Source organism: Bombina bombina, chromosome 3, assembly GCF_027579735.1.
Source record: "Bombina bombina isolate aBomBom1 chromosome 3, aBomBom1.pri, whole genome shotgun sequence".
In the NCBI taxonomy this organism is placed as follows: Eukaryota; Metazoa; Chordata; class Amphibia; order Anura; family Bombinatoridae; genus Bombina; species Bombina bombina.
In genome coordinates this window covers 210,211,777-210,224,763 of record NC_069501.1, presented here as the reverse complement: position 1 = coordinate 210,224,763, position 12,987 = coordinate 210,211,777, and the positions used below count along the sequence as shown (strand labels likewise).

The 12,987-nt window shown below is 39.8% G+C and overlaps 1 protein-coding gene across 7 annotated transcripts in view; it reads right to left on the bottom strand.

Annotated features, from left to right (window-relative positions):
- NCOR1 (nuclear receptor corepressor 1) overlaps positions 1-12,987 on the bottom strand; it is a 1,077,134-nt gene that overhangs the window by 101,333 nt on the left and 962,814 nt on the right. For all 7 annotated transcript variants that reach the window (XM_053706113.1, XM_053706112.1, XM_053706115.1 and 4 more), the window contains 2 exons: positions 6,387-6,549; positions 5,050-5,531 (listed from right to left, as the gene is read on the bottom strand). In XM_053706113.1, the coding sequence (XP_053562088.1) occupies positions 5,050-5,531; positions 6,387-6,549 (645 nt within the window). The remainder of the gene's footprint in view (positions 1-5,049; positions 5,532-6,386; positions 6,550-12,987) is intronic.

Below are 12,987 nucleotides of genomic sequence, written 5' to 3'. Positions count from 1 at the left end.
GAAACCGTTCCTTTAGGGGGAAGGGTCAGGTTTCTGTTCCTTATTCTGACTAAAGGAACGAAAACGGTTAGCAGCCCTAAATTTACCCTTAGATTTTTTTATCCTGAGGCAAAAAGGCTCCCTTCCCCCCAGTGACAGTTGAAATTATAGAATCCAACTGAGAACCAAACAATTTATTACCTTGGAAAGATAGAGATAGCAACGTTGACTTAGAAGTCATATCCGCATTCCAAGATTTAAGCCATAAAGCTCTTCTAGCTAAAATAGCTAAAGACATATAACTGACATCAATTCTAATGATATCAAAAATGGCATCACAAATGAAATTATTAGCATGTTGAATTAGCTTAACAATGCTATACACATTAGGATCTGGTACTTGTTGCGCTAAAGTTTCCAACCAAAAAGTTGAAGCTGCAGCAACATCAGCCAAAGAAATAGCAGGCCTAAGAAGATGACCTGAACATAAATAAGCCTTCCTTAGATAAGATTCAAGCTTCCTATCTAAAGGATCTTTAAAAGAAGTACTATCTGCCGTAGGAATAGTAGTACGCTTAGCAAGAGTAGAGATAGCCCCATAAACTTTGGGGATCTTTTCCCAAAACTCCAATCTATCAGTCGGCAAAGGGTACAGTCTCTTAAACCTTAAAGAAGGAGTAAATGAAGTACCCAGACTATTCCATTCCCTAGAAATTACCTCTGAAATAGCATCAGGAACTGGAAAAACCTCTGGAATAACTACATGAGGTTTAAAAACCGAATTTAAACGTTTACTGGTTTTAATATCAAGAGGACTAGTCTCCTCCATATCTAATGCAATCAACACCTCTTTTAATAAAGAACGAATTTACTCCATTTTAAATAAATATGAAGTTTTGTCAGTGTCAATATCTGAGGCAGAATCTTCTGAACCAGATCCTCATCAGAGATAGATAAATCAGAATGCTGTCGGTCATTTAAAAATTCATCGAATTTATGAGAAGTTATAAAAGACCTTTTACGTTTATTAGAAGGTGGTATAACAGACAGGGCCTTCTGAATAGAATTAGAAACAAATTCTCTCACATTAACAGGAATATCCTGAACATTAGATGTTGAAGGAACAACAACAGGTAATGGACTACTACTAATGGAAATATTGTCTGCTTTAGAAAGTTTATCATGACAATTAACACAAACTACAGCCGGAGGAACAGTCACCACAAGTTTACAACAAATGCACTTAGCTTTGGTAGAACCGACGTCAAGCAGCAGCATTCCAGAAGTAGATTCTGATACAGGGTCAGATTGAGACATCTTGCAATATGTAAAAGAAAAAAACAACATATAAAGCAAAATTATCAAATTCCTTATATGACAGTTTCAGGAATGGGAAAAAATGCAAACAGAATAAGCCTCTGGAAACCAGAAGTAAAAATACATGAAGACTTAAATAATGTCAAAAGTCTGGCACCAAGTATGACGCCCACAACTGACAAAATATTTTTTGGCGCCAAAAACGTCTGCAAAAAACACAAGCGTCATAGATGACACAACTACGTGAAAACTCTCTGCGCCAACTAAGACGCCGAAAATTACGAAAATACGTCAAACATAATTCTCGCGCCAAAAAAGTCTCGCGCCAAGAATGACGCAATAAATTATAGCATTTTGCGCACCCGCGAGCCTAATAGCCCGCAATTTAGAAAAAAAGTCAATTGAAAAATTTCAGGTAAGAATTTTTTTTTTATATGTGCATTTCCCAAAATGAAACTGACAGTCTGTTAAAAGGAAATATACTGATAAACCTGAATCATGGTAAATATAAGTATAAACAATATATTTAGAACTTTACATTTAAAGTGCCAAACCATAGCTAAGAGTGTCTTAATAAAGAAAAACATACTTACCAAAAGACACTCATCTACATAAAGTAGATAGCCAAACCAGTACTGAAACGAGAATCAGCAGAGGTAATGGTATATAAGAGTATATGGTCGATCTGAAAAGGGAGGTAGGTAAGAATCTCTACGACCGATAACAGAGAACCTATGAAATAGATCCCTGTTAGGATGACCATTGCATTCAATAGGTAATACTCCCTTCACATCCCTCTGTCATTCACTGCACTCTGAGAGGAACCGGGATTCAGCATGCTGAGAAGCGCATATCAACGTAGAAATCTAGCACAAACTTACTTCACCACCTCCACAGGAGGCAAAGTTTGTAAAAACTGAATTGTGGGTGTGGTGGGGGGTGTATTTATAGGCATTTTGAGGTTTGGGAAACTTTGCCCCTCCTGTTAGGAATGTATATCCCATACGTCACTAGCTCATGGACTCTTGCAAATTACATGAAATAAATAAATGTGCTCCTATATGTGGCGTATAACACAGAACCCCCTGAGTTCAACTTAGCCCATAGGAGTCTGTCTGTAATCGGATGGGGCACTGACAGATAACATGCATCCAAATTAGTTATAATCTCTCTTACATACTGCGTGTCTGTGAAGCTTCTCTGCCATATGCCTAACGCAGCAGAGAACAGTATCCAGCTCACTGAAGACACTCTCACATAAAAAGCGCAAAGCCTCTCAACTATATGCTATAATACAGCAGAGAAGGCAGCTGGCATCCATTCAAAAAATTTGTACAAAAGGCGCGCAAACAATGGCACGAACCTTAGCTCCGCCCATCATGGGCGCCTCAAGTTAAACACTCGTTCTGTCGGGAGAACCATGTATGCAAAATAAATAAATAAATAAATCCCCCTAGTCAGCTTGTAATGTAAAACCAGCTGTTGGGAACAGGAACAAGTCATATAACCTCTTCAAGGAATTCTCCGTGTCGGATGCCTCTTTAAGCCGTAGGGAGTGGGACATATAAAACACATATCATGCATAATAAAGTAAACCTTCCTGTCAGTTGCCATATTTGTTAATATGAGCAGTAGGGAGCAAGACATATATAACAGTTTGCATGTGCAAAAATAATAAGCCTCCCTGTCGGCTGTTAGACTTGTTAATATAAGCCGATGGGTGTCTAACACATTTCTGTGAGATTTAGCTACCAACCCTTTGGGAGCAAAGATATGTAAAACACAGTTTATGCCACTACAAACTTTGAGTGCTGCCTTTCTAATAACCTGGCTGCCAGAGATAGCCTGACACCGCAGCTGCAGCATAGACCGGAGACTCAAAAGAGAAGAGCGCACATACTAGCGCCATCCGACAAGCCCCGCCCCTCGTGGGCGTTACATACTCCAACTCCTGGTCGCCATTGATTTTTAAGTATGGGCGCCGGGGACAAAGGAAAAAAAAAAAGAAGAGTATAACGTTGTTATTCGTTAGAGCGCCATGTGATTAATTGATCTCTGTGCAATCTCCCGGGCACCCTGCTTTAAATAAAAGGTACCGAGAGACAAGTATAAAAAAACACACGATATAGGTTCTAACAAGACACACAATTGTGACCAACAGTTCTCTGTGCAATATTTTACAACATACTGCGTTCCAATGCACAACATACTGTGTTACTGTGAGCATGAAAATCACATTAGAGCTCAATATCAAATCTCCCGGTCTGTCTCAATATTATACAGGAGACTACCGGGAAATGAGATACATGTAAAACCCCAGTGTCCTAGCTGCCTTAAGTCTCCTAATAAACTAGGAGAAACTTCCATGTATTTCCATGAGGAATATAAAAATAACAAAGTGCCCAGGCCTTTTTCTGAGATGCTTCACCCCCAGAAATAAAGACAGCACTTACCTCATTCTGCCCGACAGCAAAGGCATCCCACCCGGCTTGCGAGGTCCTAATTTTCTCCTCACATTGGCCTATGGAAATAAAAATAGTTTTTTCTCTTCCCTCAGACTTTACAAGCAGGACAGCACAAATATGGGAGGCGCAGTGAGAATTATGTCCCACAAGTTCCCATTGCTTTAAAGCCACCAAATGCTCTACTGTAGAAACTGATCTAGACTAGGCTACACCCTAGAACAAAGTAGCACTCTCTGGCACTACTTTAAAAATAATAAACTCTTGATTGAAGAATCTATACTAACACCTCACTTTGCCATCTATCTTACTAACACAGGCAAAGAGAATGACTGGGGTGGGAGGGAAGGGAGGAGCTATATATACAGCACGGCTGTGGTGCTCTTTGCCGCCTCCTGCTAACCAGGAGGTGAATATCCCACAAGTAAGGATGAAATCCGTGGACTCATCGTATCTTTAAAAAGAAAAGGAATTCATTTCTTCAGACACCAAACTTCACCTCTTCCATTGACAGAGGCAAAAAGAATGACTGGGGATTATGGGTAGGGTGACAACTTTGCTGTGGTGCTCTTTGCCTCCTCCTGCTGGCCAGGAGTGATATTCCCACTAGTAATTTAATGACGTTGTGGACTCTTCATATCTTAGGAAAAAAAACACTGCTACCATAACAGGAGACAACAATATGCGTGCTACAATATGGTGGCGCCACCCCCCTGATAATACTACACACACACACACGTGTAAAAGCTTAAATGTAAAGCTTAGAAGCCGGCCCATTTAAAGTTCAGCATTTACTACATTTAGCCACCAATAAGCAAGCGTAAATCAGGATTTGAGACAAAATTTGGCTGGCTCATAAGTTTTACATTCCTGCTTTTTAAATAAAGACAGCAAAAGAACAAAGAAAAATTAATAATAGGAGTAAATTAGAAAGTTGCTTAAAATTGCATGCTTTTTTAAATCATTAAAGAAAAATTGGGTTTAGTATCCCTTTAGGAAAAATGGGTCTTAAATGAACTTCAGGGTACAGAAGCAATTTACAAAAAAAAATATCAAAAAACACTTTGATAGGTGAACAACTATGTAGTTTTGGTCGATCTCCATATGACACACCAGTATATAAATACTTATGTCACCATAAGAATAAGAGAGAAACCGCTCAGCTGATGCATTTAAATGGCAGTATGTCTATCTACCATACAAAATGCATATACACTGCCACAGGTTTAATTTTACTACAAAAGAATTAGGCACAAACATTATAAATAATAAAATCTCAAATCACACGTACAGCTACTGGATGAATCTGAACTCTGTGAGCTCCTCTCTCGAGCATCTTTGTCAGAAGCAATCTGCTGAGTAATTATAACATCAATGAAGTTGGCTGCAGTGATGGTGGTCTTTCCTCGTGTTCGCAACTCCTCCACGTAGCGTGACTTGGTATGTGAAGTTTTGTCTTTGCCTGCCTCTGAATACACTGCAGGAGAAACCTGGCTCTGTGATTTGCTACTAGAGAAACCAGTTGATGTATAGGGACTCTGCACCATTCGGCGTTCAGAATCCATCTGCTGCTGCTGCTGTTCCAGTGCTGAACGCCTTGTCATATTTTCTTCTATTCGAGCAGTATCATGCTTGCCCTCCTTTGTCTTGGCAACTTCCATTTGAGGAGCAGAAGCTGCTGCATCAACTAATGCAGCTAATGCATCTGCAGCTGTACTGTAACGGGATGCAGGTATTCCCTGAGTAATTGATGGAGCTCCAGGAGTGAGAGGCCTGTGAGGAGAACATAGATGCATACATAACAGGCTGATTATTATTAAAACAAGAGAACTCACTTAAAAGCAGTAAATATATTCCAGAGCCAGTATCAATAAAATCGCACATAACAAATAGGTCAGTCCCACCTCCAGGTTGCTGGACAGGAACTTTAACACATCTGAAATGTTTAAAAGGTCCACTCTATATGATAAGCTCCATTCTTAGAATTCTTTGAGTCTGAAGATTTCACACTAACTCAAAACAGTAAATGCTTCTACAGTGATCACAGAAAACTTACGTACAACATTATTTCCGTAATAGCCGGAGAAGCCACTTAAAGGGGCATTCATTTTTTTATATCATGCATATGAAAGAGCAGCTTTTAAATATGTTAAAAATATTGTGTGTGTGCAAACAGGTTATGTAAAGCTGTTTACAATTAAAGTGAAACTAAAATTAAGTGAATTCATTTGTGCATCTGAGTCATTGGACTATATTGCTCATTTGCTGAAATTACAGCTCCCGCATAAGGTTTGTTTAGTCAAAAGAGGAACATTTATTTCCAAATAAATCAAAGCACTATTATACATTTTGAAACATCTTTTTAATGAAAAAGAAAACTATTTTGAGTATCATGTCCCTTTAACTAAATGTGATACAATTATCACTGCACAGGACACTACAGAATGGAGGTCCAAACTATGCATCTGGTTATCTAAATTCTAAAATATAGACTAAAGAGCTTCAAAAAAATATTCAATATAGTCCATACTGCACTCACAGCAAAGCCTTTACTTGTCAAATGTGCAGTCATGTCTGGTCATTATATGGCTTATCCTGCATTTGTTAAAGTAATGTTCAAGCACTTACATAACTCGCAGTTGTGCAGGATCCAAAGGTGTGATGACACTTTTTCCATTGGTTCCCTGAAATATACTTGGTCGCTGCTGCATGATGCTTTCCTGGTTTCTTACAGACGGTGATGGGGAACGAACATATCCATGACTACTAGGTCTTCCAGGTTGTTCTTGAACTAAGCAAAGGAAAATTTATAATTCTAATTAAGCAATATCATATTTGACATTTAATATTTTACTTCAAGACACTTGCAGCAAGAACCCTCCTGTCACAAGTCATTAGGCACTAGAAACCTGGGATTAAAAGGCACCTTTACCCCTATGTCTTTGGACTGCCTCTCCACCTTATGTAGAATAACAGATGCTTATTTTTTTTATTGAAAGCCAAATCATTACAATACAAGTTGGAAATTATACAACAGCTTCAAGTACATCTTACCAATAGGTTATATATTTTTGAAATAACAATAGGGAAGAGATGGAGGGGGAAGTGGGAAGGGTTTCAATATTATAGCAAACAAAAGTATGACTTTAATACAATATGTATGGCAGTTTAAGTGTCTCATATGTTATGAAGAGCTTTAGTCGTTGAGTAAAGAGTTAGTATAGTTCTATTGCACTATTTTGATTTCCGTGAGTGTCTGGGTCCATTAGCAAAAGGGAAAGGAGTAAAACCCTTAAAGATATTTGAGTATTAGGTTTAGATGAGCTTGTTTATTCTAGTGAAAGATAACTAGTAATGTTACTTACACTTTATGAAGAGAGTGAGTGCGAATTATTTTTAATATATGTTTTCCACATTGAGAGCATTTGAGCGTAAACATCAACATTTTTATTCTTCATAAAGTAAAATTCTTCCAAGGAGAGTGTGGTTACATTCTAGTTGCCAGTTGCCAAAAGAGGGAATTTTTGTCAGATTTTAAAGCTATTACTTAAATGTTGGATGTTAAATAATTTTTTCTTAGGCATTGGTAGATTTTTTTGGTACTTTAATTTAGAGCCACAAACATGGTTCTAATGGGGTTGGGGTTTCAAGAATTTTACTTGTTTTTTTTGTGAGATTTCGGACCAAATAGTAGATACTTTAGTGCATTGCCACCATATGTGGGTCATGTGGGCTTCAGAGGAGCCACATCTCAAACATTGAGCGGTTTTGAGCTTATAGATTTTTTTTGCATCTTTCTGTTCTATAAATTTCCATATCATCAAGGTTTTCTTGATATTTGAGAAATTATATAATGCATCTGTATAAGTACTGTCTATTCCAAGTTCAGAGTTCCATCTGTCTATATAGTATGAGATTTGGCAGTGTGGTTGTTGTAGTAATATAGAGTACGTGAGGGAGAGGGCGTGTCTAGTTGGGGAAGGTTTTTTACATAGGGATTCAAATGGTGTTAGTGATCTAAGCATGTTGTTGTTCTGAGGATGTGAAGATATGTAGACGTGGCATTATCTGTAGAATAACCAGTTTATGAAGATATGGAATCCTGTAGAGATTAATTTGTCTATAGTGGGTAATTTTTGGTCATTACAGAGATGCTTTTGAGTTATAAAAATACTATTTTACTGCAACCGGCTCATCCCTGCCCTCTCTTGGATCTAAAGCTTATTTTTGCTTTTATCATCCTAAAGTATTGCTCACACAGTAATAAAATGCAGTGTTTTCCCCAGGACCTTTTCCTCACACAGGTGATTTTACTGACCGTTGGCTAAAATTCTAGCAAATATTACGATAAAATTAGCCAATATTAAAAATGTTCCATTTTTATTGCACAAATTAAAATATTTATGTTAAATCATGTAATTAATGTGTGCTCTGGAGAGCAGAATATTATATCATATTAGAAAATGTTACACTGCCCCATCTGGCTACTTCATAATTGCACCTGGCTGGCAGAATTTTCAGTGGAGAGTGTTGAAATGTATATTTTATTTACTTCTATTATAAAAAGATTTTTCTAAATGTGTTCAAAAACTTGAGAAAAAAAATTCAAATGTAGTCAAGTTAATTTAAAATCTTTTGAAAAAATAGGAACTTAACAGACTGGACATTGAAAACTATTATTAAATCTCTATCTGAAGCAAATAAATGAGCCGGGAATAAAAAAAAATAGTTTGTGTCTGTAGAATATGGATGATAATCCCACTTCTAGCACAATACCAGGCAACCTTACAGTGTTCCCTTTTCCTCAGATCCCATTCCCTGGGATTTTTTTGGGGTTTCATGTCCCTTAATTATAATATTAAAAATCATAAAAATGGTAAAACATTGAAAACAACTCCTCAGTTTATTGTCATCAAATATCATGTGAAGTCAATACTGTGGCTCCAGCTAGGAGTGTTATTTTTGCTACAACGGTCATCGTTGTAAAAACAGCACCTAACAGAAAAAGTAAATTTATGCTTACCTGATAAATGAATTTCTTCTATGGTACGACGAGTCCTCTGATTCATCCTTTACTTGTGGGATATCATCCTCCTGCCAACAGGAAGTGGCAAAGAGCACCACAGCAGAGCTGTCTATATAGCTCTTACCTTAGCTCCACCCCCCAGTCATTCGACAGAAGGTACAGGAAGAAAAAGGAGAAACTAAAAGGTGCAGAGGTGACTAAAGTTTAAAATAAAAAAATATAATCTGTCTTAAAATGACAGGGCGGGCCGTGGACTCGTCGTACCATAGAAGAAATTAATCAGGTAAGCATAAATTTACTTTTCTTCTATAAGGTACGACGAGTCCACGGATTCATCCTTTACTTGTGGGATACAATACCAAAGCTACAGGACACGGATGAACGGGAGGGACAAGACAGATGGTTAAACAGAAGGCACCACTGCTTGAAGAGCTTTTCTCCCAAAAATAGCCTCAGAAGAAGCAAAAGTATCAAATTTGGAAAATTTGGAAAGGTATGAAGTGAAGACCAAGTCGCAGCCTTACAAATCTGTTCAACAGAAGCATCATTTGTAAAAGCCCATGTGGAAGCCACCGCTCTAGTAGAGTGAGCTGTAATCCTTTCAGGAGGCTGCTGTCCAGCAGTCTCGTATGCCAAACGGATGATGCTTTTCAGCCAAAAAGAAAGAGAGGTAGCCGTAGCTTTTTGACCTCTACGTTTTCCAGAATAGACAAAAAACAAAGAAGATGTTTGACGTATATCCTTGGTTGCTTGCAAGTAAAACTTCAAAGCACGAACCACGTCCAAGTTGTGCAACAGACGCTCCTTCTTAGAGGAAGGATTAGGACACAGAGAAGGAACAACAATTTCCTGATTGATATTCCTATTAGTAACAACCTTAGGAAGGAATCCAGGTTTGGAACGCAAAACTACCTTATCAGCATGGAAAACAAGATAAGGCGAGTCGCATTGCAATGCAGATAGTTCAGAAACTCTTCGAGCCGAAGAGATAGTAACTAAAAACTTTCCAAGATAGAAGCTTAATATCTATGGAATGCATAGGTTCAAACGGAACCCCTTGAAGAACTTTAAGAACTAAATTCAAACTCCATGGCAGAGCAACAGGTTTAAACACAGGCTTGATTCTAACTAAAGCCTGACAAAACGACTGAACGTCTGGAACATCTGCCAGACACTTGTGCAGTAAAATTGATAAAGCCGATATCTGTCCCTTTAGGGAACTAGCTGATAACCCCTTCTCCAATCCTCCTTGGAGAAAGGACAAAATCCTAGGAATCCTGATCTTACTCCATGAGTAGCCTTTGGATTCACACCAATAAAGATATTTAAGGTATCTATGACCGACTCAGAGAATCCCTGCTTGGATAAAAAACAAATTTATGTTTACCTGATAAATTTCTCTCTCTTGTGGTGTATCCAGTCCACGGGTTCATCCATTACTTGTGGGATATTCTCCTTCCCAACAGGAAGTTGTAAGAGGACACCCACAGCAGAGCTGTCTATATAGCTCCTCCCCTAACTGCCACCCCCAGTCATTCGACCGAAGACAAGCAAGAAAAAGGAGAAACTATAGGGTGCAGTGGTGACTGTAGTTTAAAAATAAAAAACACCTGCCTTAAAGTGACAGGGCGGGCCGTGGACTGGATACACCACAAGAGAAAGAAATTTATCAGGTAAGCATAAATTTGGTTTTCTCTTGTAAGGTGTATCCAGTCCACGGGTTCATCCATTACTTGTGGGATACCAATACCAAAGCTTTAGGACACAGATGAAGGGAGGGACAAGGCAGGAACGTGAAGGGAGGGACAAGGCAGGAACGTGAAGGGAGGGACAAGGCAGGAACGTGAAGGGAGGGACAAGGCAGGAACGTAAACGGAAGGCACCACTGCCTGCAAGACCTTTCTCCCAAAAATAGCCTCCGAGGAAGCAAAAGTATCAAATTTGTAGAATTTAGAAAAAGTATGAAGCGAAGACCAAGTCACCGCCTTACAAATCTGTTCAACAGAGGCCTCATTTTTAAAAGCCCATGTGGAAGCTACCGCTCTAGTGGAATGAGCTGTAATTCTTTCAGGAGGCTGCTGGCCAGCAGTTTCATAAGCTAAACGGATTATGCTTCTCAGCCAAAAAGAAAGAGAAGATGCGGAAGCCTTTAGGCCTCTCCTCTGTCCAGAGTAGACAAAAAACAATGCAAATGTTTGACGAAAATCCTTAGTAGCTTGTAAATAAAACTTTAAAGCACAAACCACGTCAAGATTGTGTAATAGACGTTCCTTCTTTGAAGAAGGATTAGGACACAGTGACGGAACAACAATCTCCTGATTGATATTCTTATTAGATACCACCTTAGGAAGAAACCCAGGTTTGGTACGCAAAACTACCTTATCTGCATGGAAGATCAGATAAGGGGAATCACACTGTAAGGCAGATAACTCTGAAATTCTTCGAGCCGAAGAGATAGCTTCCAAGATAAAATTTCCAAGATAAAAGCTTGATATCTATGGAATGCAGAGGTTAAAATGGAACCCCTTGAAGAACTTTAAGAACTAAATTTAAACTCCATGGCGGAGCAACAGGTTTAAACACAGGCTTGATTCTAACTAAAGCCTGACAAAACGCCTGAACGTCTGGAACATCTGCCAGACGCTTGTGCAGAAGAATAGACAGAGCAGAAATCTGTCCCTTTAAGGAACTAGCAGACAATCCCTTCTACAATCCTTCTTGGAGAAAGGATAATTTTCTAGGAATCCTGAGTTTACTCCATGAGTAACCCTTGGATTCACACCAATGAAGATATTTACACCATATCTTATGATAGATTTTCCTGGTGACAGGCTATCGAGCCTGAATTAAGGCATCAATGACCGACTCGGAGAAACCACGTTTTGATAAAATCAAGCGTTCAATCTCCAAGCAGTCAGCCGCAGAGAAATTAGATTTGGATGTTTGAATGGCCTCAGCGGCAGAGTCCATGGTGGAAGAGATGACATGTCCACCAGATCTGCATACCAAGCCCTGCGTGGCCACGCAGGTGCTATCAAAATCACTGAAGCTCTCTCCTGCTTGATCTTGGCAATCAGACGAGGGAGGAGAGGAAATGTGGGAACACATAAGCCAGGCTGAAGGACCAGGGCACTGCTAGAGCATCTATCAGCGCTGCCTGGGGATCCCTTGACCTGGACCCGTAACAAGGAAGCTTGGCGTTCTGACGAGACGCCATCAGATCCAGTTCTGGTTTGCCCCATAGTTGAATCAGCTGGGTAAATACCTCCGGATGGAGCTCCCACTCCCCCGGATGAAAAGTCTGCCGACTTAGAAAATCCACCTCCCAGTTCTCTACTCCTGGGATATGGATAGGTGAGAGATGGCAAGAGTGAATCTCTGCCCATAGAATTATCTTTGAAACCTCCAACATTGCCAGGGGGCTTCTTGTTCCCCCCTGATGGTTGATATAGGCTACAGTCGTGATATTGTCCGACTGAAATCTGATGAACCTGACCGCAGCTAGTTGAGGCCAAGCCTGAAGAGCATTGAATATCGCTCTCAGTTCCAGAATGTTTATCGGAAGGAGGGCTTCCTCCTGAGTCCACGAACCCTGAGCCTTCAGGGAGTTCCAGACTGTGCCCCAGCCCAGAAGGCTGGCATCTGTCGTCACTATAGTCCACTCTGGCCTGAGGAAACTCATTCCCCTGGACAGATGGACCCGAGATAACCACCAGAGAAGAGAATCCCTGGTCTCTTGATCCAGATTTAGCAGAGGGGACAAATCTGTGTAGTCCCCATTCCACTGATTGAGCATGCAAAGTTGCAGTGGTCTGAGATGTAGGCGGGCAAACGGAACTATGTCCATTGCCGCTACCATTAGGCTGATTACTTCCATACACTGAGCCACTGACCGCCGAGAAGTGGAATGAAGAGCACGGCAGGAAGTTAGAAGCTTTGATAACCTGACCTCTGTCAGAAAAAAATTCATTTCTACTGAATCTAACAGTGTTTCTAGGAAGGAAACTCTTGTGAGAGAGGAGAGAGAACTCTATTCTTTGTTCCCCTTCCACCCGTGAGACCTCAGAAAGGCCAGAACAATGTCCGTATGGGACTTGGCGATTTGAAAAGTCGACGCCTGTATCAGAATGTCGTCTAGGTAAGGAGCCACCGATATGCCCCGTGGCCTTAGAACCGCCAGTATGGACTCTAGAACCTTTGTAA